The following is a 24,874-nucleotide window of genomic DNA, read 5'->3' as shown; positions in this document are numbered from 1 at the left end:
CTTGAATGAGAAACATTTCTCCAAAATACTTAATAAAATATAGTTTTAGGACTGGACAGTTTATATATACTAAAATTTTCAAAAATAAATCTGAAAGAAACATAATAAAATCAATAAATTCCCAAGATATTTTTTGGTGGAAGTATATTTCGTTTAATGGAACACCTTAAAGATGTCTCTTAAATTGAACAGCCCAATATACTGCCTTACAAAGAAATCCATGTCTATTAATACTACAAGAGTGAACTTGGCCAAAGTTATTGCTAAAGTATGTTTTATAATAAATTATGCCAAAATTGTTTCAAATATATACCATCAGAAGATGAACATATTGTTTTTGGTAAGGTATTTTGCACAGAAAACGCATATTAAAAAAAAAAAAAACATTTCTATCAATAAGGTATGCTGAGCAAATTTATCAATTGACACGAAACTATTCTGTGGGGTTGGGCTGATTCAAATAAGATAAAATAAGTATTCGGGTAAACTCTTATGCTTAGAATTAAAGTGATCTCACAAGACTAAGATTGAATTCGTTTGAAAAAGATCCGGAGGTCTTAGAGAACCAAGATCAAACTGCGTTTTCTGTCAGTCCAAAAGGCTGTTGCTGACTTAAGAGGTGTAGCCTTCAGGGATAAGACCAAGGAAGTGATAGTTGGGGTCAGACTTTATAAGATTAGGTTCAGTTTGGGCCACTGCATTTCATTAAAGACGTTTTTAAGTCATAAAATGTCCAGAGGACTGCAACTAGAATGTTGAAGGGTTTGAAGTCCTCGCTTGTTTGAAGATTAAATGAGACAAGAAGACAGTCTTCAGCCGAGGTGAAAGGCTACCATATGAAAGGATTGGACTATTTCGGTTTGATCCAAGGAACAGAGGTAGAGGCTGGAGGCAAAGAGGCAAATTTTGGCTTTTTGATTGCACATTCTTATTCTAAGGATGTTAATTTATGTTTCGTAAAGACAGCAGAAAAGATTTAAGGTATAGGATTTCCCGTGGCAGGAAAAAGATAAAACAATCCTTCCCCTCGCCCCACTTTACTGGCTAACTTGCACGCAGTAGTACAGGGCGCCCTCGACCTCGCCGATGCGGGCTCTGCGTCCGGTGTGCCACCAGATCGCAGCCCATCAGTGTCGCCTTCCTCGGGATCCCGGGCCCCTCGGGATCCGCGTCCTCTGCTGAGCTTCTCCATCCCCACTCTTCCTTCAATGGGCGGGGGAGGGGAGCACCTCCTGCGGTGCTACGGCTCGCTGGTATCCACGCATACCGCGGAACTGCGTCCCGCATGCTCACTGCATGACTGACCGTCTCCTGGCTCGGCCTGACGTGGCCTCTCACTCCATTTGTGGGGCGCGAGTCAGAGTTGGTAAATCGTTGCTGGCATTATTTAAAAAAAAAAAAAACGCTAATGCGCTTGTGACTTTGGATTGAGCTGCAATTAATTACAGTTTTAAATGGGGGAGGAAGAGAAAGTAAAGGGATGTGCAATTCAGTAGATGGTAAGGGAAAGGTCTTCCTAAGGGCTACTGCTGAGTTTAGAGAAAGCAGTGCCCGTAAAATCGAGAGCTTTCTGCCAGGAATGCCTTCAAGACGGGCTATTTCGAGTCCGTGGGGCCGGTCAGGAAGATTAAATCTCAAAAAATAAACCGGAATGAGCACACCGCTGATGAAAAGTTAAAGGATATCAAGAGCGGGCCTACACCAGCGAGGCCTTCGATAGCTCAGTTGGTAGAGCGGAGGACTGTAGTGGAATTACTCTGGTTATCCTTAGGTCGCTGGTTCGATTCCGGCTCGAAGGACTTCCCAAAGCTTTTTTTTTTTTTCCCCTCCTTGACTACTTTTTGGCAGCTTAATTAACTTAATTCATTTAATCGGGTTTGTGTATACAAAGTATGCATTTGCATGCATCACCCCAACGTTTTGCCAAAAATGACCTGTTTGCATTTAACAACATAGGACATGTAGGGGAGTATCTCGGGATAAGCGGAACGTAATCAAGTGTGTGACGGTTGATTCTGGCTGAAGAAGCTGCTTGTGTCATGGTGGGTGAAATCCTTCTGTTGAGTTTGTTCTCCTAGTTTTTGTGATAAGACTATTATGTTTGCGTCCTACTAGCCACTAAAAAGAACCATTCCCTAGCAAGAGCCTCCGTGTTCCTCAGCTACCAGGAGATAACCGAAGGGGAGGGGCAAGTGGTGGAGTGACTTATTTCACTTCTCTAAGGAAAGGGGAAAGGAAGGGGCAGAAAAGGCAGTGGGGGATTAGCTCAAATGGTAGAGCGCTCGCTTAGCATGCGAGAGGTAGCGGGATCGATGCCCGCATCCTCCAGTTTCCTTTTTTAGATATGTAGTCCCTGAGGCCCCTATCGTTCAAAACACTTTAGAACTTACAACTACTTTTGTTCTTAATATTATTATCGCAGTCATTATTGATAAAAAACGGTTATTTTTTTCCATTCCGTTGCTCGGTGCTCGTCTCTTTGCAGTCCCGCCCCAATGACTGTTAACCGCCTCCGGAGCAGCGGACGCGACTGGAATTCTCTCGAGAGCTGGGTGACTGCGAACCCCAAGACGTTACTTTGCCAGGGAACCCGGACCCCGGCGACCGCGAGGGGAGAAAAAGACCCCCACGCCCCGACCAATGGCAGCGAGTGTTGCTGGGTAAGTGGGCAGCTGCGCCCGCGGCCAATAAGCGGATGGCTTGTTGTTTCCTGGCAGAGCGGGGTCCCGGCGCCGCGGCGCTCCCGTTTTGTTTGGGTCCTGGGCGACGGGCCCGGGCGCTGAGCCGGGGCCGGAGGCGCAGCCACACTGACGGGAGGAGGAACGGGAGCGCCGGCCCCGAGAGAGGTGAGGGGCTCTCTACGGCCGGGCTCCCCTACCCCGATCCAGCCCCCGGCCCCGCCCCCCTCGGCCCCTCTGGCCCGGAGCCCCCTCCTGGGATACCGCCCCGGCCCCGCCCCCGTCGCTCCGGCCGCAGTCGCTGCTCGCCTGGTCCCGCGCTTGGCCCGGAGCTCTGAGCTAGGCTCCCGATCCCGCTTCCCGCGCCCGGGTTGGGCAGGTGGGCCGGTCCGCGTCGGGAGGCGCTGCCCTCTGTCCCTGCCCCACGCCCGCAGCCTGCACGGCTGTGTTCCTCTCCTGTCCCCTCCGCCCTTTGGGAATTGATTTGGTACGGGCTCGAGGCTTGCAGCCCCTCCCTCAACCGCCGGGCCCCAGGGAGGGTAGCCCCCAGCCCGGGCTCAGACCTAGTATCCCCGCTGGAATTGAGATGTAGAGCTGCTCGATGATCTGGACGACTCCTGCCCCGTTTCCTCGTGCCTGGAATAAGCCGTCCATGTTCTGCCTTCTTTTCCACAATAGGTGGAAAGCAATGGGAAGCTGGGCCGGGAGGCTGCAGAAGTGTCTCTCCAGGTTAAGCTGATCCACGCGGGGGAGGGGTCAAGGAGAGGGGGGAGGGTCTCCGAGGTGAAGCTTGGCTCCTCCCTCCAAGTGGCCCCAGACTGTGCCTGGGGGGGGTAGTCCTGGGGATGCCCCCCCCCTTATCGGAGTTGGGGTGTCCTCCCTAGGATTGAGGCCAGTTTCATTACACTGTGCAGACTTTAGGCGGGAAAGAAGCTCAGAGTCTGGTGTTCACCGCATGGTTTAATCACGATACAGCCTCTCAGAGATGGAAGCCCCAGGGGCCTGGAGATTGGCGTAGCCAGTACAGTAGCATAATGGGGTTCGGTAACTCCTCCTTTTGGTGTTCTATAGCTAATCTGCTTCCCGGTTTTCTTGAAGTACTGTAGGAAAAAGTACCCTCAGAACCCCAGAGACTAACAAAGCCAGTTTTCACAACTTGTCTTCTTCCCTCTCCTTCCCCTCCTTCCTTCCTTATCCCCATCCCATCCCCTTAGCTCTCAGGGCCAGTCTGGGGCAGGAGGATGCTTACTCAGCCCCACCATGGAGCTGCGCTGTGGGGGACTGCTGTTCAGTTCCCGCTTTGACTCAGGGAACTTGGCCCATGTGGAGAAGGTGGATTCTGTGGCTAGTGAAGGGGAGGGGGGCGGGAGTGGGGGGTCAGCCCCCACCACCGGCGGAATATCCTCTACCTCTGACTACGAATTCAACGTGTGGACACGGCCTGATTGTGCTGAAACAGAATATGAGAATGGGAACAGGTATGAAGCTGGGGTCAAGGGGAGGGAATATGCAGAAACCCAGCGCCATAACTTCCTTTTGGCCTTACTCTCCTACCTGTCCTCCCAGGGACCTACTTGGCTCTCCTCACAGTTTCACAATGCCCTCCTTCTCATCCCCATAGAACAGCCTTTTCCCATTCTTTCTACTAACCTGCCTTGCTCCATTCCTCTTGCTACCTCATCCTCTCTCTTACAGACTTTTCTCTTCCTATTCTGCCTCATTAGGTCATGGTTCTACTTCAGTGTCCGGGGAGGAATTCCAGGAAAACTCATAAAGATCAACATCATGAATATGAACAAGCAAAGCAAACTGTACTCCCAGGGCATGGCACCCTTTGTGCGTACACTACCCACTCGACCTCGTTGGGAACGCATACGTGACAGGCCCACCTTTGAGGTAGAGTTTCCACACAGAAGAAAGGACTGTTGCTGTAGACAAAAACTAAAAAGAAAGAAATTGTTTCTGATACAATGAAGTAGAAAGGACTCCACTCTGACACCCTGACCCTCTACTTTAGACCCAAGCTACATGTGTGTTTTGGGGGTAGTAGTTGGTTGCCCTTTCCTCTTCTCCCTCTGTCCCCTCAGATGACAGAGACACAGTTTGTGCTGTCCTTTGTGCACCGCTTCGTTGAAGGTCGTGGGGCCACCACCTTCTTCGCCTTCTGCTACCCCTTCTCCTACAGTGACTGCCAGGATCTGCTGAACCAGCTAGACCAGCGCTTTCTGGAGAGCCATCCTTCCCTTAGCAGGTGCTATGTCCTGCCTTTTCTTCCTCCACAAAGTCCTAAGATCAAACACTGCCCTTAATTCTCCTGTGATTTGCCCTCATAGTTCTCAATTGAAAATTCAGTCTTTCCTCTGTATAGTTGTGTACCATTGGCTACCTTTGAGACAGGAGTATCAGTTTTCTTGATCATGCCATTCCTATCATCTTCACCTCACGTTTTCCTGCCTTGTACTGCCATAGTCAAAGAAAAAGAGGACTAAATCCTTTTTTTTCTCCCCAGTCAATCAAAGCAGTATTTATTTATCGACTCCTCTGTACTCAGAATATGCTTTACCTACTTACCACCAGTATGGAATCTCTCATGCCCTGACAGAGCATAGCCTGAAAGAGAATCCTTATCTCTGAGAAACCACAAACTATGGAAAGGACCGAGAGCCATTAGCTCTTCCACCTCTTTGCCTTGTGGACAGAGAACTTCCTTTATGCCAGTACATGTGCTTTTTTTTTTTTTAACTAAATTTTTATCCTGTATCCACTTTTGTATTATTTTCTATTCTTAAGTTTTTGCATTCAGTTTCCAAATTATAAAGGTGGGGATTTGGGGACTAGGTAATTTGTCTCCCTTTCTACCTTGTAATACCCCTCTGTAACCATGGGCTGTCCTTTTTTGAGACACCAGAGGACTCCCATGGCCTGATGACTGTTATCCTTGTAGCCCCTTAGATTCCATCTATTACCACCGAGAACTCCTTTGCAACTCTCTGGATGGACTTCGAGTAGATCTGTTGACTGTGAGTTCCTGTCATGGGCTTCGAGATGAAAGAGAACCCCGTCTGGAGCAGCTATTTCCTGATACCAGCACACCCCGGCCATTCTGTTTCTCAGGCAAGAGGGTGAGTGGGGAGGAAAGAAAGGTAGGAAAATTGGCTCTTCTCTGTCATTACAAGTATCATGGCAGAAGCCAAGACACTGCTATCATAGCCCCAGCTGGGACCTAGGCTGTATCCTGCCATTAAAATAGAACCAAAACTGACAGTCCTAATTATTATTCTCCTCTTTATCACAGATATTCTTCTTGAGCAGCAGGGTGCACCCTGGGGAGACACCATCTAGCTTTGTCTTCAATGGTTTTTTGGATTTTATCCTTCGACCTGATGACCCTCGTGCCCAGACCCTACGTCGTCTTTTTGTCTTTAAGCTGATTCCCATGTTGAACCCAGATGGTGTGGTACGGGGTCACTATCGGTAAGGACGACTCCCTCTTCAGCTCTCCTGATCATCAGCAGTCGCTTTGATAAATGTTATGTTGTCACGATGAGGTACAGTTTACCCTGTCCTGCCTTCACAACTCTCCTACATCCCAAAGTGGGAATGCCCCATTGGCCTCTCTTGGACTTCTGGGAAGGGTCACTTGGATGTAGAGGGCTATTCCCAGATTCCAGTGGCAGTACAATAGACATGCCCTTCCAGAACACCTAGCACAAGCATGCCAGGCAAGTTCAAGAATGATTAAATTGATAATAGGAGTTGTAGAATCTCTAATTTTGTTCTCCAGTTTCTGGAGACCCGGAGTTTCTGGAGGCTGTCCTCAATCCTTTCCCTTCCTTGGCTTTTCTATTTAAGATTTATTCAGACTATAAAATCATTCCCTTGCCTCTTATATTTTATGCCACTCACCCCAGTCTCTGTTTTCCCACTCCATCTTTCCAGAACTCCACCTTACCCTTGTTCCCACACAGGACAGACTCACGAGGAGTGAACCTAAACCGTCAATATCTAAAGCCAGATGCAGTCCTGCACCCGGCCATCTATGGGGCTAAGGCAGTGCTGCTCTACCACCACGTGCACTCACGTCTGAATCCCCATACTCCCTCTGACCAACAGCCCAATCCCCCACCTTCAGCCCAACCTGGTCCACTTTCTGAACTTGAAAAAACGGACAATCTCAATAATGAGGCTGACCTTGGACTTTCAACTGATGGGGAAAATTCTGAGTCCTGGACCCAAACTGAGCCAGCAAACCAGGACCCCAGCTTGTGGTTTTTGGAATCAGAATCTGGTGAGGTGGAACCAGCCCCTGAAACCATCCCCCCCAAGGAGAGCGGTGTGGCCTACTATGTGGACTTACATGGACATGCCTCCAAAAGGGGATGTTTCATGTATGGAAATAGCTTCAGTGATGAGAGTGCCCAGGTAGGGACCTTGAAACTGGCCTGGGAATATGGTATACATTAGGAGTTAAGGAGTAAGGGGAGGGAGGTAATGTATAGAATACAAGCAGAAGAATGGCCATAGGCTTGTCACTTTGGGAAGAAAATTAACTGAAGGAGGGGAGGGAGGAGGAAGCTGAAAGATAACGAATCTGTAAATATGTAATTATGGGATATTTTCTAAGTCAGGGTTTTAGTGCTAAAGCCAGACTTTTCAAAACTTAAAACAAATTAGGTTTTTTCCTAATTGGAACCAAATGGAAGAGACTGGGGGGGAAGGGGGACAGGAGAGCCCAGGAAAATGGTCTGAAGGGAAAGAAATTATATTGTGTTGATTTAAACACATATATACATATATATATATACCATTCTTAAACATCTTAAAACAAAACCATGTACACTGATATTAATAATTCTAGTAGCCTCTGTTTTATATTGAATGCTGTGACTTGGCCCTTGCCCTCTCTTTATCTTATTTTCTTTTACTTACCACTATACCTTCTGAGTTTACTCTTCATCCCATGTAGGTAGAAAATATGCTGTATCCAAAGCTTATTTCCCTGAATTCAGCACACTTTGACTTCCAAGGCTGCAATTTCTCAGAGAAGAACATGTATGCTCGGGATCGTCGAGATGGCCAATCTAAGGAGGGCAGTGGGCGAGTTGCCATCTACAAAGCCTCAGGGATCATTCACAGGTTGGGTTGACACTGGGAAAAATAGGGCTTCAGCCTTAGGATATGTTCTCCTAGAAGTACCCACACCCAGCCTAGAGAGGGGAATGGGGAAAATGGATTGTAATATCCCAAGGCATTTTGGAAGAAAGACCTTCAGATAAAGGTTCTTTTTTGTTTCTGTGGGGTCTGCTTTCCACAGTTTAGCTTGGAAGATGTAGAATGGGGGTTGGGGAGGGTGGAGGGGAGGGGTTGCCAGCTCACTGGGAAATAGCCCTTAATCTTTCCTTTGACCACTTTAGTATATTCAAGCTACATGTCGTCTGTCCAGAGTAGTGATATAAAGGTCTCTGTGTCTTAGCTACACACTTGAATGCAACTACAACACTGGACGCTCAGTAAACAGCATTCCTGCTGCCTGCCATGACAATGGGCGTGCCAGTCCCCCTCCCCAACCTGCCTTCCGTTCCAGATATACTGTGGAGCTGTTTGAGCAGGTAATGAACTGTAGAGGTAGAATCAAAGGCATCAGGCAGGGCAATCTCAAATCATGGCTGGCCTACACTAACTCCACTTGACTGAAGTCTTATGGAGAAATGATACTGCCACTAGGGGTCTGGTTAGAGCTTCCCAAATAACAAGGAGTTGAATTCTCCTTAGTTCTGCCAGTAGGGCTCCAGCTGAATATTCCTTCCAGTTCTGGGATCATACAGAGGTATGTTCTTCAGTTCAAGTAAACTGAAACAAGTTCAACAATTTTGGGGACTTAGGTATTTTTCTCTTACTGCTTTGTTTTTCTGGCCCTTTCCTTTCATCATACAAGGGCCTTTCCTGACCAAATTGTTGCCTCCATAGGAAAAGGGAAAACATCCTTTATTCTCTCCCATAATCTACAGACCTTCCTACTTTTAAACTATTGAGGGTCACTAATCCCACAACAGAGAGTGCTGCTATTTGGCTTAATTCCTAAGATTGCAACTCATAAAAGCAATAGTATGAAAAGGGAAAAAAATGAAAGACAAAGAGCCTCAGTCTCAGCTTTTACAGGGGATACTCTGGCTGTAGATGAGGTCAGTGGCCTTCCCCCTAGCACATGCTATAACCAAAGTGCTCTGGGGTTTAAGCTAAGTTTAAGCGATCCAGATCAGGAACGTTTCAGGGATCACTTTGTTCTCTACCAAGCATGGTACGAAGCCTCCAAATGCCAAGCAGTATTTGAACTCCCTTGGCAGGTAGGGCGGGCTGTGGCCATTGCAGCCCTGGACATGGCAGAATGCAATCCCTGGCCACGAATCGTCCTGTCGGAACACAACTGCCTCAACAACTTGAGAGCCTGGATGCTGAGACATGTCCGTAACAGCAGAGGTGTAGGTAACAGCCTTAATGTAGGCATCAACAAAAGGAGAGGCTCTCGAACCCCACCAAAAGGCCCCAAGTAAGGACAACAGGGAGGGAGGAAAGGGTGGGAAAAGTGCTTTTGAGATAAAAAGATGAGGTCTCTTCGACCTCAAAGAGTGTCTGAAGTACTCAGAAGACATTTAATTTTACAAGTAATGTGTACCATAGGATGCTTCTAGGAGGAGGAAAGAGGGTCATTAATTTAAATCCACAATAACTGGTTGCCCAACAGATAGAGAATCCATATGCTAGGGAAATAATAAGCCAGGCAAGGGAAATGAAGAAGGAAAGTAGAGCTATCAACCTATTCCAGCGGTGAGGAATATTTGTCATGGGAAGTTATTTGGAATTTCCTTAACAGCATGACAAAGATTGGGAGGGATTACATGAGATGAGCTTGATAGCTAATTAAGAGGCAGAAGGTTTCTTTTCCTCTTCCTTGGTACTGACACTTGATGTTTCTTAATCCAAATATGATTTGCATTGGTTCTTCTTCATTAGGGAAAGACATAAAGACTAAAAGACTTGGAACATACCTATCCCAGATTTTACCCATTCTATCTGCTTCTTTGCAGTGGTTTGCCTATATCATGCTCTGAAAACACCCTGAGCCGGACCCGAAGTTTCAGCACTGGTACCACTGGCAGTAGCCAACAAAATTCTCCACAGATCAAAACTTCACCCAGCTTTCCCTTTCATAGCAGTCGGTCTACAGGGCTACCAGGCCTGGGCCTTGGGGCCCAGAAAGGCAGCCATCGGGTCCTGGGCCCTGTTAGAGGTAAGCTGATAAGGAAGCCCCTGGGGCAAATGTTCCATTCTCTCTGGTGTTGCTGGGGGAAAAATTAACCCTGAAGATTCATTATTGAGCCTGAATCAAGGGGTAAATCAATAAAACCCGTTTGCAGAAGAATCTATAGCCTCTCCTGAGCCCTTGGTTTTCCTTGCATCATGGGGGCCACAGATTGGGAACTATGGCCATGAGTAAGGGGTCCTAAGTATATTCTAGAAAGAGCTCAATGAACTATAGGGTTCTAATACATACTGAAAACTAGACAAACTCACTAATAAAAGGGAATGCTAGGTAACTTGAGAAATATTGAGACATGTATTTAATAAATCAGGAGTTGTAATATGCTGCTGTGTGGTCAGGATGAAAGCAGACAATATCCAAATTGCAGCACTGTGAAATAATGGCTGTATCCCAAAGTCCCTGAGAATTGGAGCTACTTCTGACTATAGAACCTAGACAGAAAGACTGAAGTCAGAACCACTACAAGACTTCCAGAATAGAAGGGGCTGGCTTCAAGTAATTTTTCTAGCCCTGCAAATTAGATTTTACTGCTTCCCCCTCCCTCCTCACCATAGCTTTAATTATTTAGCTGTGCCTCAGTGTCAACAAAAATTGCCTAATATGGCAAGCCCATAAAAATAATGGGAGCTCTAAGCCTTTCTCCTCTTAGAAAGAGGCTGGGTTATAGGGAAGGAAAAAAGGAAGTCACTAGGAGGCAACAGGGTATAGTGGGAAAACAAGCCCTGAGTTCAAATGCTGGCTATGCAACTTGCTACCCTAGGAAACTTTGGATAAGTTACTTAAATAACCATCCTACAATTGTTTCTTCATCTGTAAAATGAAGATGTTGACATGTATAACCTCTTAAGATTTTTTACAGCTCTAAATCTGATTTTATGACAGTAAAACTGAAACAAGGAATAGAGAAATTATACCTTGAGAAATAGGTTAAATTAAGACTTCTTGTATCACAGACCCCTTCTTAAGTATGGACCCCTTATCAGAATTTTTTTAAATGCATAAAGTGAAATAGGACTTGCAGAGAAAACTTACTGAAATAGTCTTTAAGAAAAGTTTTTTTAAATTCTTGGGCACCAGGTTAAGAATCCTTGAACAAGAGATCATTAATCAGTGTTTGATACACAATATGAAGGTTTTGAAGCTAATGTTAATTTTAAATTTAGTTTAGGAAAGCTTTTTTTGCTCCTAAAAGGAACCCCTCCCTGGGAATTTCTTAGCTGTCATTCCTCACATATTAAAGAGTAATGTAGAATAGCAAGGTATAGGAATAAGAGTTCCCACTATAGGAAATTAGATATTGGTTCTAGTCCTAGCTTTGCCACTTAAGTAGTGGTATGGTCTTGAGAAAGTAAATTTTCTGACCTTCAACTTTTTCATCTCTAAACTGGGTATGGGAATTGTTTTGTTTACTCCTCGGGGTCTACAGATGGCACTAGAAGAGTTTGTGCATAAGACCTAATGCTTCCAGAACCAGGTTTACTTGCTCTGCCTCCCCTACTGGGATCCATAGTCTCAGGGCAAAGGTTAATTGGCCTCGATTTTACGGCATCATAGAAAGCTAAACTGCAGAGTGGCTACTGCCTAGGAGTAAGTAAGTTTAGGGCTGCCCTGGGCAAAGGAGAATTCACAAGGTTGCTATGGATCCAGAATAAAAAGGAACCAGAACTGAGGGAAGACATCTTCAGTAAGGGAATAGGCAAACTAGCTTCTTCCCACCCCAGGAATTCTACAATAGGAGGGTTTAGCTAAATGTCTTCCTGAATTTGGGATGGTACCATCGTGAGTTCAAGGAAAGACTTCTATAGTAGTAGAAAAAGCCTTGAACTTGGATTAGGGAGAAACTTAGATTCAAATATTGACTTTCCAGAGCTTTGTGATCCCAACCAAGTAACTTAATCTCCTCTATAAAATGGGGATGGCATGTATTAAAAAATACTTTTGTAACACTAAGGCTACTTCACAGTAAAAGCTGGAACACTTGGAGAGGTCTTCTTCACCTCCTGTCTTGGAGGACTAGTGGAAGCCTGATGCAGGATTTAGGTAACTTTGCTTTTGTGATATCCAGGGCATAAGCTAGTATACTCTATTACACTCTGAAGGACCCCTGAAATCCTGAATGCAACTGGCAGCTTTTGGTAGAACAGCTAAACTTGGTTGAGGGTTTTCTACCTGGTGGGTAGAGGGAACATGAAGGGGAAAGTGCTGTTATCAACACTGCTTCTGTTTGTGATTTCAGATTTTTAAAAAAGTTTCATTCTCAGAACAGAAATTTAATCTCATTTTCCTAAAATATCATTCCACCTTGGGGAACAAAGCTGTTAAAAATAAATCCTAGAACCCCAACCCATAACTATCTGTTGCCAGGGTCAGAGAACTCTTTAAGTACTGGCTTTCCCTTTTAATTTTCCACTTGGATGACAGATGGGAAGGTCTTTAGCTTCCAACATGGGCCAAATTAAGATGAGAGGAACTAAGACTCATGGCGTCACAGAAGAGTTAAAAGTCTTTTTAAGATATTAATTGGAAATTCTACCTTTAAGATCCACATTTTGCAGCCCAGGCACCTCTGTTAATTCTAGTCGTTCAGTTGATGTTATGGGGACAGAACAGGAATCAAGCAATATGTGCTGATCAATCAGTAAGCACCTAGGACATGCTTGGCATTGTGGAGACAAATATTGAAGTCTTACACTCTATGTGAATTTGGGATGGGGGGGGGGTCATTACTCATAGAGATAAAATAATAGGATTATGCTAAGTAATTTCAGGAGCACTAACCACTGGGATAATTAGTAAAAGCCTCTTGCAAGTGGTAGCCCTTGAGCTAGAGGCCCTAAAAGGCAGAGGGAAGGAGAGAAAGCTGCTAGACAAGTCATCCTCCATGGGGACAGACATAACACATAACAGGATGTCATTTATGAGAAATGTGACAGCTGGCTGTTTTGGACCAAAATAGGTGAGAAAGAATAGTATGTGATCAGAATAGGCACGGGAGTACAGACAGGTTGTAGTCAGATGATGGATTTTAGGTGCTAAATGGAGTCTGCATTTTATTCTAAAGGCAAACAGAAGTAATTGGAGCTCCTTTGATATGGAAGTGACATGGGCAAACCTTTGCTAAAGATTAGAACTCAAGCATTTCCTACCTTCAGTGTTCTTTCTCCTCAGTGGGACTTGTTTAGAGTATGAAAGTCAAGTTGTGGCTTAAGGGATACAGTATCTCTCAATATATAAATGAGGAAACTAAGGCCTAGAGGAGGGAGATTTTATATATATATATATATATAATATATATATGTATATATATGTATATGTATATGTATATATATAATATAAAGAAAATAGTCTATAGCAAAGCTAGGATTTGGACAGATTATGCTCCCAAATCTTAACGCCTTTCCACATTGTTCATTACAATGCCCAGAGCTACGAATATGCATGTCATATCTAGTCATTAGAGGTTTGAGGCCTTTTTAACCATCATGTGTACAATTCGACAGGATCTAGAACTCCTGCTACTGCTGCCCTGAACTCCTGGCCCTAAACTTGGCTTTTATCATCTAGTATCTCTTGCTGAATTCAGAAAACTTGGCATCTAGCCTTCTGTCCTTATAGCTCTTAAATTCAATTTACCTTCAACACAATTTTGTTGTTGTTCAACACAACAGTTAACCCAGCATGGCTGGGGTCTTGGATACCTGCTGCCTGAGTATGATAGAAGGAACACAACATCTGTAATTTCATAATGTAGGTAACATCTATTGTATTTACCAGAGTTCTAGACTTCAAAATCCCCAACCTTGATCAATCACTATGGGTAGGACTTAGACAAACTGCCCAGAGTAATTGTGGCAGACACCACATAATCACAGCTATAACTTGTGAAAGACTTGAGTTCATTTCTTGTTTAGTTGTGTGGTCAGGTGAGTGACTTACCAAATTAGCCAGCTTCTTCTAATCCCTGGACTGGAAGCCCTTCCTGATAAATTATCTGAGAGCCAAGTCTGACTCCTCAAATTCAAATAGTGGGATACCTACCCAAGACAGCCTAATCCACTGCAGCACTGAGCTCAGATCAGATTTCTATTCCAAACTGTTAGTTCTCCCTTCTGGGACCACAGACAGAAGAATGATAAACTCTTCCACAAGACAACCCTCAGGTTTACTCTTTTTACCTAACACTGCTCTTCCAAGTTAAAAATCCTCAGTTCCTTCAATTGATATTCTTAGGTGTGGCCTGAATTTAGTAGTTGCCCTCTTTTGGATATGACTTTATAAATGGCTTTCTGTACCCAGAATTGAAGAGTATTTTCTGGATATTGTCTTTCAAAGAAGCCTAAGATCATAATAGCTTTTTTCCATTGCTAATGAAAAATGTTAAAAACTGGACACTAAAACCCAAAGATCTCCTCCAGAAGAACTGCTGTCTACATATGCCTTCTCCATCCTTGCTTTCTGAAATGAGTTTTCTGCAACCGCCTACCCCAAATACAAGTCTTTAATTAGAGACCATCACTCCATCCTATCGAGTCAATTAAGACAATTTTCCTCATCTACAAGATGAGGAAAATAGTAGCAATTACTTCATCACATGGTTCTTGTGCAGCTCAAGTGATCCTATATGCAAAGTATTCTGCAAACCTTAAAAGAGTACCAATATAAACACTAGCTATCATTATTTGTATCCTGAACCTGTTGGTGTTAACCTTCCTAGCTTCACCTTATTTGAAAATCTGATAAATATGCTATATAAGTTACTGATTAAAATGTAATTAGTATGAAGTTGATGTATCCCTGGCAAACTACACTATAGACTCCTCCAAAATTTTCTTTAAATCCAGTCAGTTAACCTTTAAAAAGATACTTAACTGTAATATCCAGCCCACACCTCTAAATATTGTCTATCATAGCATGACACTGTAAAATGTTTTATAAAGTCCAGATAAATTCTATCTGTAGTCTAGTTATTGTTGGAAAATTTAGTTGGAGAAAAACATTCTTGATGAAACCATGCTGACTTTATGATCATTTGCTTTTCTAGATATTCTTAAATCATCCCTTTAATAATGTTCTCATATACTGTCAAGAATAGAAATCAGACTTACAAGTCTTTAGTTTGTAGAACCCCTTGTCTTCCTTTTTAAAATTGGAACATTTGCTCTTTACCAATTGTGATGCACTTTTCCTGATCGCTACAATCTTTCAAAAATCAGTATAAGTTAGCAATATCTACCTTGAATGTATTCCCAAGACTACTGACTTACAGAGGGATGCTTTTAGTATCTGCTTGTCTTGGTTTTCCAATCCTTTTTTAACATTTTTTTGCCCAGTCCTTTGTAGCAGAGCTCTTTAGCAGAGAAAAAAATCCAAAGTCAAAATATATGTTGTTATCTCTATTATCCTCTGTTATTATGCCATCCACCCCAAGCAATGGTCCTAGCTCCTTCCCCTCCCCCAGGGCAATTTCTTTTTCTGCTGTTGCTCATTCTGAGCTTAAGGACTCTTATAGAATCATTCCATCCTGCTATTTAATCTCTGCTTCCAACTTCTGCATATCTTCATGCCAATGAATTTCCTATGCATTGCCACAATTACTTTCTTCCCATGGAACTATTTATTTTTATATCTTCAGAATTTTATTCTTCAGGGTAGCCCTCCTGGGATGACTTATCTTGATAAAATGTAAGCTAAGGAATTCTACTTAACTTTTTTCTGAACCCTTTGAAATACGTTCTCCAAAAATAAAATATACAGGCTAGCCTGGCTTTCTCCTCATTTGTCTTAAGGCCTCATAGTCATTTTCCCCAAAATTACCATCCTTGTTAAGCTGGTCAGAATTATGTCAGGATAGCAGCTCCTCTATTTGCATCCCCATCTTCTAAAGGATGAAACTTGACATTTAGGTAAGCCAGGAATTTGTTAAATGTTTTGGTAAAGAACTGGTCGGATGTCTAGATAATTGAAGTCCTTTGTACTTTATCTTGCCTCCATACCAGTTGTGAACTATTTTCTAGCTTCTTGGCTATTTCTGCTTTCTAACTAGGTCAAAAGTTATTAACCAGGGGCCTATGATCTTTTAAAATATATATATAAAGCTGCATTTCAATATAAGTGGTTTCCTTTATAATCCTATGTATTTATTGTATTTTGTGTATTAAAAAACATTATCCTGAGCAGTCCCTAGACTTCAGCAGAATACAAATGAGTCTGACACAAAAAAATATTAAGAACTTTATCTAGGTCAGTAGTTCTCAAACTTTTGTTATCAGTATCTTCATATTATTAAAAATGACTTGAGGATCTGTCCAAAAGTTTTTGTTTATGTAGATTATATTTACCATATTAAGAAATAAAAACTAATTTTGAATTTGTAGAGCCTCCAAAAGGATTTCAGAGATTCCCAGAATTCTTTGAACCACACTTTGAGAACCACTGATCTAGGTGATCTGTTGTGGAACTCCACAACAATATCACTTATTTTTCTTCTTTACTGTATTTCAGTATATTTACTCTCTGAAACTTAGGAGCAAATATCTTGCAGAGAAAATACAAAAGGAGTTCCATCATGGTAGCAGCTTCCTTTTCTTAGCTATTGTCCAAGAGCCTTAACAGTTCTTACGGCCTCAAAACAGAACAGGCAATGATGAAGAACAATGTTAGCTTTAGGGAGAAAAACAGATTCAGGCTGACAAGGGTGTGGCTTCCACCTTGGCCAGATATAGTTGCTGTAATTTCTAAATCACTACTTTCTTTGGCTTTTCTGAGAAAGTAACTGATAATATTCAGTACACAAGCATAATAATGAAGCATTCTCAAGTGCAGGAAATGCTTTCAAACAGTAGTCCCTTCCATCCTAGCTCACACAGGCAAGAGCCGAGGAGTAGACATTAAATCAGAAGAATAAAGGTTCAGGAGAACAGAAATGGAATTTGGCTTTCTGGGGTCTAGGTTCTGCCATTTTTGGCCAGTCCTATTCCTCTTCTCTATTGAGGAAACTAGTCCTGGATCCCCTCCTTGTGTGACAGATGCAGGGAGCACTGCAGAGGAAAAGGAGGACTGCAGCAACACAGCAGGGAAGCAAAGACAAGGTCATGGGCAGAGCTGGGTTACTACAGACTGGAAAACCCTAGCAGGTAAAAGAAACAGGAACCAGGTTAGCTAAGGATTTATAAACTGGATGGAAAGTAACATTCAATCTGATGAATATGCATAAACTTAAGAGAGAAACTCAGTGGCAGGTGATAGGTAAGAGTCCTCAGTGGAAGTGGTAGTCCAAAGGGGAGAGTTGCTGAGATGAGAAAAAAAAACTTGTGAATATCAATATTTAAATAATCTGTGACTAGGTCATTGGATAGACTTCAGCATGTACTTGGAAATAGTGAAAGTCATGGTTTCTCCTAAGGAAAGGACCAAGATGGAAGACACAAACCCTGGTTTCAGTTCCCAGCAATACACTTGTTTTCTTAACTAGTGAAAAAAATTAATCTTCCTTTGCCTTCGAATTTCTAATGTTTATTAGAAATCCTCCCCATCTGAGTTACTCCAGGAAAGGACACGAATATACATAAAGCCCAGGCCCCATCAAATCATACAGTGTGGGGAGCAAGATGGGCAGTAAAAACACCACTTGCTGACTCACCCTTTTTATCCACTTCTGTCAATCTCTGCTCAGAGTCCCGGGGCCAGGACAGGAGAAGGCGGCAGCAACCACTGACCCATCGACCTACCACAGGCAGCTTGGACTCGCCCCCAACTCCTCCTAGTACCGGCCCAGCCCCTTCAAGAAACATAGGCCCCTGCTTACTGCCTACCTCACTGGGTATAGCAGGTCTGTACCTAATACCACTGCTATGTGTGATATCCAACTCCCTCCCTCCCTCCCTCCAGTTAATGGCCTCAAGTCAATCAATAAAACTATACAATTTTAACTATGCTGCCACCTAGACAGGGTTCCCTATTGATACAATATGGCTCTAGTCTATCCTTCCTTCAACCGCAGTTGTTCACAAGTCTGGATTATGCCCCACATAAAATATCTCCAAAAGAAATTGGAATTTATGATTTAATAGACCCCGAATTGTACCTACTTGAAGATACCTCTCTAAAGGGATTCTTTACTAGTTGCCCAAGGACATCCACTTGAGATCCCTGACTCCCAGTGTCATGCTAGAAAGGCAATAAGGGCAGCCTCTTGCAGGTTATCTTTTCATGTCTACTTTTATTTGAATATTCTTTCTGAGTTGTGTGACACAGCACTTTCTGGGCAACCACTTCCACTCCCATCCCTATAGTCCTCATCTTATTGGTTCCCACCTTAGCTACCAGCTCTGATCCCTTCTCCAATCTTGGATTCTGACATCATCTCTTAAGGTTTGACTTACATAATGACTAGAAGTCCTGAAATAACTATTTGGCAGTCAAGATTAGGCAACTTTTGTAGCCAAATTGTGATTAGAGCCAGATTAGGGCTCCATACCATCCCCAAGGTATCATCCATCAGATGTCTTGTCTTTAAACTTCTTCAGCATTGTCCCATTTCCAGTGATAATTTTTCTCTTAATCCCTAGGGAGTAGCTGCTCACTCCTGTCTTCAGGGGATAAACCAGAGACCGTCATGGTTATTGGGAAGGGGCTGCTGGGGAGTAGTTCTCGCACCCCCTGCATCAGGGCTCGACTGCAGGTAACACTTGATAGCCTATCCCTGTTTGCAGCACAACTGCCCTAAATAGAGCCCAGATTCAGTGGATCCTTCGTTCTGGTAGTGGGAGGGAGAACATTCAATACTGGTCTGTTGCCAGAGTGGAGTCTTATTGCCAAATGGGGCATTCCCCATTAGAAGTCCATAGCAATCAACTTACCCCTCACAGCTAGTAGCAGTTCCCTAGCCCCCAATTTCAGTTTCCATAACCTCATTCTTTCTGCGAATCACACCCCAACCTCAGCTTCCTAGCCTTGGCTTCTTTTGTCCTTGCCTTCAGCCTATCCTCTCTTTCTGCCCAGAACTGCCCGAGGAGAGTTTCCGCCAGGAGGGGTCCCGGATTCCCCAGGTAACACCTCTGGCTGCTGCTCCAAGGAGCAGCCATGACACCAATCCCAGGGTTCAGACAAGGCCCCCAGGCTAGTGTTGAATCCCTTTGGGTTGGCAGAAGTGGGTATAGGCAAAACCTGTTTGGGCAACTGAGGATGTATCTCCCCTGGCAGGGGCTGAGGAGTAGAGGAACTCTGAGGGAGGTTTGCATATACCCTGTTGTTTCCCCATGGAGAGCTTTCTCTGCTCATCCAGCCCCTTGCCATGGAAGGGCCACGGAGGCTCAGTACTATGGAGCACTTGGACCCTTTTATTATCCCCACCCTGGGTAAGACCCTGAAAGGCATAATCCAGACTATAATAAAGTCCTCTGCCCCAATCCCATATTACCTGTCCCAGCTAGGGGCAGGCCCCAGGAGTTCTAAGTCCTAGTTCCTTTGTGTTAATCCCCTACTGTACCATACTCCCTCCATGGAGATGCCAGAATCAAGTCCAGGAAGTGAGAAGCTCAGGGGAAGAGTCTAGCCCTCAGCGCCACCCCCTATCCATACAGGCTAGGCCCGGGTTGGGCCGGGGCTCACCGCCGCCTGGCAGAGGGATGAGAGGCTCTTCGGGCCCCACATCCCCCATCCCCCGGACCAGGGACAGCTCTGAGCCAGAGCCAGGATCCTGCTCTGTTGCACCAGGGTAAGCACAAAGGGCCTAATTATAGCCCTCTTCCACAGGCACCCAATTCCATGACCCTGACATAGATCATGTAATTTTCACCCTCAATCTTGCCCTTCTTCACAGTGTTATCTCTTTACTAAGGATCTTAATTTTCCCAATTTCCTTTGTCACCCTAGAATCCAAATGCACAATCCCACTGAAAAATTCAACTTCCTTGACTTTCCTCACACCAAGAAAACTTTAAGAGCTGAGACTGCCCCTTCCCCATAAGAGAGAGGCCTTAGAATACTGCTGTCCTATTCCCTACTCCCTACCCCCAATCACAAGACAGTCATCCAAAATTCAGATCTTCCTAAAAACAGAGATGGGGCAGAATTCATCAGCCCAACTCCCCTCTTTTCTGTTACAGGCTGTACCCGGTTGGGCCCCCACGGCCCCACTCTGCCCCTGCCTCCTCACTCTTGTCCCGTCCCATCGTTTGCTCCCAGCCCCCAACTTGTTACAGTGGGGGGGCACTGGGACAGTCTGAGGGTTGTTCTATTATCAAGCCCTCCCCAATCACTCAGTCTCCCAGAGTATGATTTTGTCCCTGACTCCATGGCAGGGCATCCTTCCATGGTTTTAGGGCACAGGAAACGCCCTAACAATTGCTTCACCCCCTGTAATAACCATGGCTCCTTAGAGAGTCAGCCTCATTGTCCCGGGACCATTTGGGGTGACAAAGGAGCAGGGACCTCCCAGCCCCATCCCTCCCTCCACAGCACAGGAATTTGGGACCATATATATATATTTTTTATATTGGTGGGTTGGAAAAAGAAATCAGTCCCTACACTGAGCCCTGTTCAGTGGCAGATTTTGCCTCTGGCTTGTTTCATAGGATAGGGAAGACTTTGAGGAAATAAAAGTTGTTTGGAAAAAAACCTCAAGAAATGTTTGCTATTTTGAAAGATGGACAGCACTGAATGCAGTATAAAAAGTCCCTACCCCCCATCCCTTATTCTACCTAGCATCAAATTTTATCAGGAAACCCTGGAAAGGAGGAGAATGTTGCTGCGGCAGCCCCTTCCATAGGGACCGACGTTTCCAAAGATTTCTCCCTCACCCAATAATTCCTGGACAGCCTTTTCTTCATAGCCAACCTGAAGACCCACATAGGGTGATCTTCGGCTCCTTACCCACCGTGCACAGAAACCATTCCAGCTCTTCCCCACTCCCATCTCCCAGTAAGCAATCTTTGCCTCTTAACAAATGCCAGTTTAGCCTCAAAAGAGGAGGGGGATGTTTAATAGGGGCCCAAACCCCTCAGCCTTGGAGCAGCTGCTTCCCATCCTCTTCGAGGCTTTTGGTCCTGGTGGCAGGCTTCTCCGCGTTCCTCGGAGGCCTTTCCGGGGCTCAGGCTTGTGGCATCCTCAGCTCTGAGCAGGCAGGAGAGATGAGCACGAAAACGCTTCCTCCACAGCACAGAGCCATCTGGGAGACACAAGGGGAGGGCGCAGGTGAAGCCAGGGCTGGCCCGAGCGGGCTTTCTCCGCCGCCAGCTCCGGAGGGCAGGAGGGCAGGAGGGCATTACCTGCAGGGGGGCCGCGCCGCCTCACTCCTGCTTCTTGGGGTTATTGACCGCCACGTAGTGATAGAGAACCACGAGCAGGAAGAGCGACACGCCCAGCATGTTGGCGAAGATGGCCAGCTGCACGTCCGTGATCATCCTAGGGACAGAGCAGAGTCGAGGGGCCAGGCTCAGTCAACGACAATGGACGGGCCCGCCGGGCCAGGCCGCCCGCGCTTCCGCCCCGCCGCCCCGAACACTGAACCCGCCGCCGCCCCAGCCTCCCTCACTTGTTTCTCGGCGTTCCCACAGAGCTTGCAGAAAAGGAGCAGTTTTGCGGCGCCGGACCGGAACTACGAGTACTCTGCGCAACCCAAAGGAAACGTGGCCGGCCGCGCGTGGCGAGCGGAGGAAATGGACACTCTAGTCCTTTACCCCGCCGCCTCGTATGCTCCCTTAGGCTCGGTTGGGCTGGCCACGAACGAAACGCCTTAAGGGTTGTGCACATGCGCCAGGCCTCTGTTTTTTCTTCCCCCTCCCCTCCTTCCCCGCCAACCCGCCAGACCTGCAGGGGGAGCCAGTGCTTCGGCTTTCCAGCTAACACGCGATGTTTGCGTGACTGGAAGAGCGGAACCCTCACTCACACCCGCTCTCCCCCCTACGGAGCATCACTCCTGACCCTGCCCCGGATCCTTGCTTCCTACACGTGCACACCATCAGAGTCCAGCTTTCTATTCAAGTACACTGCCCCAGCTGGGCCTCCTGCACATACACACATTCCCCCTCCCTCCCAGAGTCCAGTTTCTTACTGCTGCACAATGCCCTGTCTCCTTCATATGCACTTTCTCTCTCGCATCCTGCTGCAAACACCCCTTCAGAGCTCAGTCTCCTGCACACAGGCCACCCTTCCCAAACTCTTGATTCCATCTAATTAAATCACAAATGTTTATTAGGCTGGGGGCAGCAAGATGGTGCAGTGAATGGAGCACCCGCCCTGACCTTAGTTCAAATCCTTCCTCAGACACTTAATACTGTGTGACCTCAGGCAAGTCACAACCCCAATTGCCTGGAGCGGGGGGAGGGAGGGAAGGGAGAAAAATATTAAGCCTCTTGCTGTGCAGGGCTAAACTCCTGAGGTGGGGAACAAATACACAAACAAAGAAATTAAAAAATATATAACCAGTAAATGGAAGGGGAGAGAAGTCACAACTAATAGTCATGGAAGACCTCACTAGAAGGGAGCTTTGTTTGTCCTTCGTCCCAGGACCAAGACACATTGGAGAAGTGATACATAGTAAAGGACTCCAAGAGGTAGAGGAAAAGAGAGGGTGGGTGGGTGGCAATCCATGAAAAATCATGCAGATTAAAGATGTAATATGTTAAAATGTACAGCTGATACAGGGAAAGGGGCAAGGAAGATTCAGGACCAAGGTTTGCAAAAGCACTTGACTCATTTCAACTTGTGAGTTAGGTAATGACAGTATTATTTCTATTTCACGAAGAAGAAAATTGGTTCCTAGAGGATCCTGGAATGCCAAGCAAAGGGCATTTTTTTGGATAAGGTCATTATTTAGTAGGCACTTGAAAGCTACAGAAGTCATCTGGGCAGAGGATTTAGGGATGATCTGGTCACTTGGGTGTTCATAGGTGTCTGAGCTGGGATTCAAACCCAGGTTTTGTCTCTAACTACAGGCTGCTTTCTACCAAATCAGTGGGAAAAGATGAGAGGTTCCATTATTAACCTAATCAAAATTTGGATTTTGAGTGACATTGTCAAATTTAGTAGAGTTCATTACTCTTATGAAGTGAGAGGAAAAAAAAATGCCAGAAAAAAACTTCCTAACACAGTTGCCCCAAAGTATTCAGATGGGCTGCCTGGGGAAGTTGGGAGATGGGAGTGGGGACCCTTGGAGAGAGATCTTAGAGAAAGAATTGATGACATACTGGGATTCCTGACCAGGTTGAAGCTTGGACTAAATGGCCTCTTAAGATCCCTTTCAGCCAACATTCATTGACTTCATGGGTAGAAAATGGCAGCTTATCAGGGTCCTGAATTCTAAAGTTTCTCATGACAACAGCAATGAGATTGTTTTGATGTACAGGGTCTGAGCAAATAAGGTAGAAATGCTGAAACCAAAAGAAATCAGTACATTCTTTAACAGTATGGTAATGTGAGAATACATTCAAGGCAAAACTCACTTTGTTAGAATTCAAATTTAATTGTTACCAACCATTAAAATGACTTATACGGATACATGGATTCAGAGACCAGCCTCCTACATTTGCATCCTAACACACACCTACTGGATCCAATCTTTCACACACACAAATAGACACATTGACATTCTCTCTGAGGACAGTCTTCTCTAGACACCCCCAAACTGAGCCTGGCCTCCTACAACGCAACCCCGGTCCCGGCCCTGCCTGCTTCCCCACTTCAGCTCCGAAACTGCTTGGCTCGCTGAGCTTGACTCGGCACAGCTGTTCACAGCTGACAGGCCCTAGCGGCAAAGGTCAGATACACTGGCAAGCCCGGCGAGACTCTTCCCGACACCGAGGAGCCAATATCGAGGTTGGCCAGGGCTGCGTCCCGGGCGGGCTCGGGGAAGTGGCTTAGCCTGACCTCTGTGCCCTCCCCAGCCAGCGCCCTCCCCTTTCCTGTTGGGGCCCCCTGGGCCGCTGCCCCCGCCCGCTTCCCGCCAGGTGTTTCCTCTTGGGCTTTGCCAAGCCGCCCTGTACGGCTGCAACGCTTTAGGTCCTGGGTTCGAGATTGTTCCTCCCTGGGGCAGAAAAGCGGGTGTGCGGGTACTTGGAGTCAGAGCTGGGAGTTGAGGCTGACATTTTAATGGGATAAAAATAGTTTCCTTTCCCTCCCGCCAGTCCAGAGAGCCTTTTGTCCTCTGATCCATAAGGGAGTGGGGAGTGGAAGAGAGTGTCTGAGATTTGCTCATTGCGTTGCCCGGCTGGGGAAGGAGTTCAAGGATAGGGGGATCAGGAAATCTTCCCACCCCCATCTTTCCTCTACCCGCGAGAGAGGGTTTAGGAGGGGCGGGGGGAGGCCAGCCTCCCGGAATCCAAACCTCAAATCTTGGCGCTTTGGTCAAGTGGGAAATCACCCCCCGGATGTGGGGGGAGGTGAGCCTCGAAAGAAGATCTCGGGTTCCCGGTAGGAAGAGGGGCTGGGTAGAGGATGAGACCTGGACCCAGAGGAAATGAACACTATCCTGAGTGTTCTGACGCTAGAGAGGTCATAAGAGAGGGAAGGGGCTTCTTCAAACACACTTACCCCTTCGCTGGTCACTCAGCTTCCCTCTCCCCTAGGTCCCCCCCCCCCCTCCACCTCCTCTCTCTCTTCTCTCTTAATATCCATAAAAGGGAACGGCAGGGAGTCAGTTAGGGGAGGGGAAGAGTGGGGGTGGGCTGGGCGGCCGCTTGGAGCTGTCAGGGGTAATGGAAGCCAGTTGCTTTGTGGTGGGGAGCGGGGGAGAGGGAAAGGGGGGAGGAGCAGGGCTCCGGGGAGCCAAAGACAACTACAGGAGCTGCCCTGAGGTTGGAACAACTGGGGTGGGGCAGAGTGGGCAGCGGACGCCCTGGCGGCTTCTGTACCTCGCCGCCGCACCCGCACACCTGGC

The 24,874-nt window shown here is 45.9% G+C and overlaps 2 protein-coding genes and 2 non-coding genes across 16 annotated transcripts; 3 read left to right on the top strand and 1 right to left on the bottom strand.

Moving 5' to 3' along the window:
• Window positions 1-1,710: 1,710 nt before the first annotated feature.
• On the top strand, window positions 1,711-1,799 carry TRNAY-GUA (transfer RNA tyrosine (anticodon GUA)). Its single transcript is given in 2 exon segments — window positions 1,711-1,747; window positions 1,764-1,799. It is a non-coding gene; the product is annotated as a tRNA-Tyr (tRNA).
• Window positions 1,800-2,255: 456 nt separating this feature from the next.
• On the top strand, window positions 2,256-2,328 carry TRNAA-AGC (transfer RNA alanine (anticodon AGC)). Its single transcript has one exon. It is a non-coding gene; the product is annotated as a tRNA-Ala (tRNA).
• A 380-nt stretch (window positions 2,329-2,708) lies between these two features.
• Window positions 2,709-20,626, top strand: AGBL5 (AGBL carboxypeptidase 5). 11 transcript variants are annotated; one of them, XM_051976287.1, is made up of 16 exons: window positions 2,709-2,846; window positions 3,893-4,574; window positions 4,766-4,929; window positions 5,623-5,800; window positions 5,974-6,152; window positions 6,647-7,100; window positions 7,645-7,814; window positions 8,152-8,287; window positions 9,023-9,225; window positions 9,764-9,966; window positions 17,025-17,132; window positions 17,672-17,827; window positions 18,567-18,679; window positions 19,000-19,046; window positions 19,505-19,714; window positions 20,106-20,626. In XM_051976287.1, exons 2-16 carry the CDS (start codon window positions 3,939-3,941, stop codon window positions 20,275-20,277), a joined length of 3,129 nt encoding a protein of 1,042 aa, XP_051832247.1. In that variant the 5' UTR covers window positions 2,709-2,846; window positions 3,893-3,938; the 3' UTR covers window positions 20,278-20,626. The 11 variants fall into 11 exon arrangements, 9 of the variants coding, with proteins under 9 accessions (XP_051832247.1, XP_051832254.1, XP_051832250.1 ...); XM_051976294.1 differs by having other exon boundaries at window positions 2,713-2,846; window positions 4,403-4,574; XM_051976290.1 differs by lacking the exon at window positions 2,709-2,846 and having other exon boundaries at window positions 2,853-4,156; window positions 4,403-4,574.
• Window positions 20,627-20,945: 319 nt separating this feature from the next.
• On the bottom strand, window positions 20,946-24,548 carry OST4 (oligosaccharyltransferase complex subunit 4, non-catalytic). Of its 3 annotated transcripts, none has more exons than XM_051976306.1 (3): window positions 24,529-24,548; window positions 21,267-21,402; window positions 20,946-21,166 (listed from the first exon to the last, which is right to left on the bottom strand). In XM_051976306.1, exon 2 carries the CDS (start codon window positions 21,399-21,401, stop codon window positions 21,288-21,290), a length of 114 nt encoding a protein of 37 aa, XP_051832266.1. In that variant the 5' UTR covers window position 21,402; window positions 24,529-24,548; the 3' UTR covers window positions 20,946-21,166; window positions 21,267-21,287. The 3 variants fall into 3 exon arrangements, with proteins under 3 accessions (XP_051832266.1, XP_051832267.1, XP_051832265.1); XM_051976307.1 differs by lacking the exon at window positions 24,529-24,548 and adding an exon at window positions 24,323-24,472; XM_051976305.1 differs by lacking the exon at window positions 24,529-24,548 and adding an exon at window positions 21,533-21,648.
• Window positions 24,549-24,874: the final 326 nt, after the last annotated feature.

This window comes from Antechinus flavipes, chromosome 2 (genome assembly GCF_016432865.1).
Source record: "Antechinus flavipes isolate AdamAnt ecotype Samford, QLD, Australia chromosome 2, AdamAnt_v2, whole genome shotgun sequence".
Taxonomy (NCBI): Eukaryota; Metazoa; Chordata; class Mammalia; order Dasyuromorphia; family Dasyuridae; genus Antechinus; species Antechinus flavipes.
The sequence above is the reverse complement of the archived record's forward strand: the minus strand, read 5'-3'. Positions and strand labels throughout refer to the sequence as shown.

Excerpts from the sequence above, each read along its gene's own strand:
- AGBL5 (XM_051976287.1), top strand. The coding sequence starts at position 3,939 with ATGGAGCTGCGCTGTGGGGGACTGCTGTTCAGTTCCCGCTTTGACTCA. Across the intron at positions 17,133-17,671 it reads AGACTGGAAAACCCTAGCAG|AGTCCCGGGGCCAGGACAGG; the intron begins GTAAAAGAAACA and ends ATCTCTGCTCAG. Across the intron at positions 19,047-19,504 it reads AGGGGTCCCGGATTCCCCAG|ATGCCAGAATCAAGTCCAGG; the intron begins GTAACACCTCTG and ends CCCTCCATGGAG.
- OST4 (XM_051976306.1), bottom strand. The coding sequence starts at position 21,401 with ATGATCACGGACGTGCAGCTGGCCATCTTCGCCAACATGCTGGGCGTG.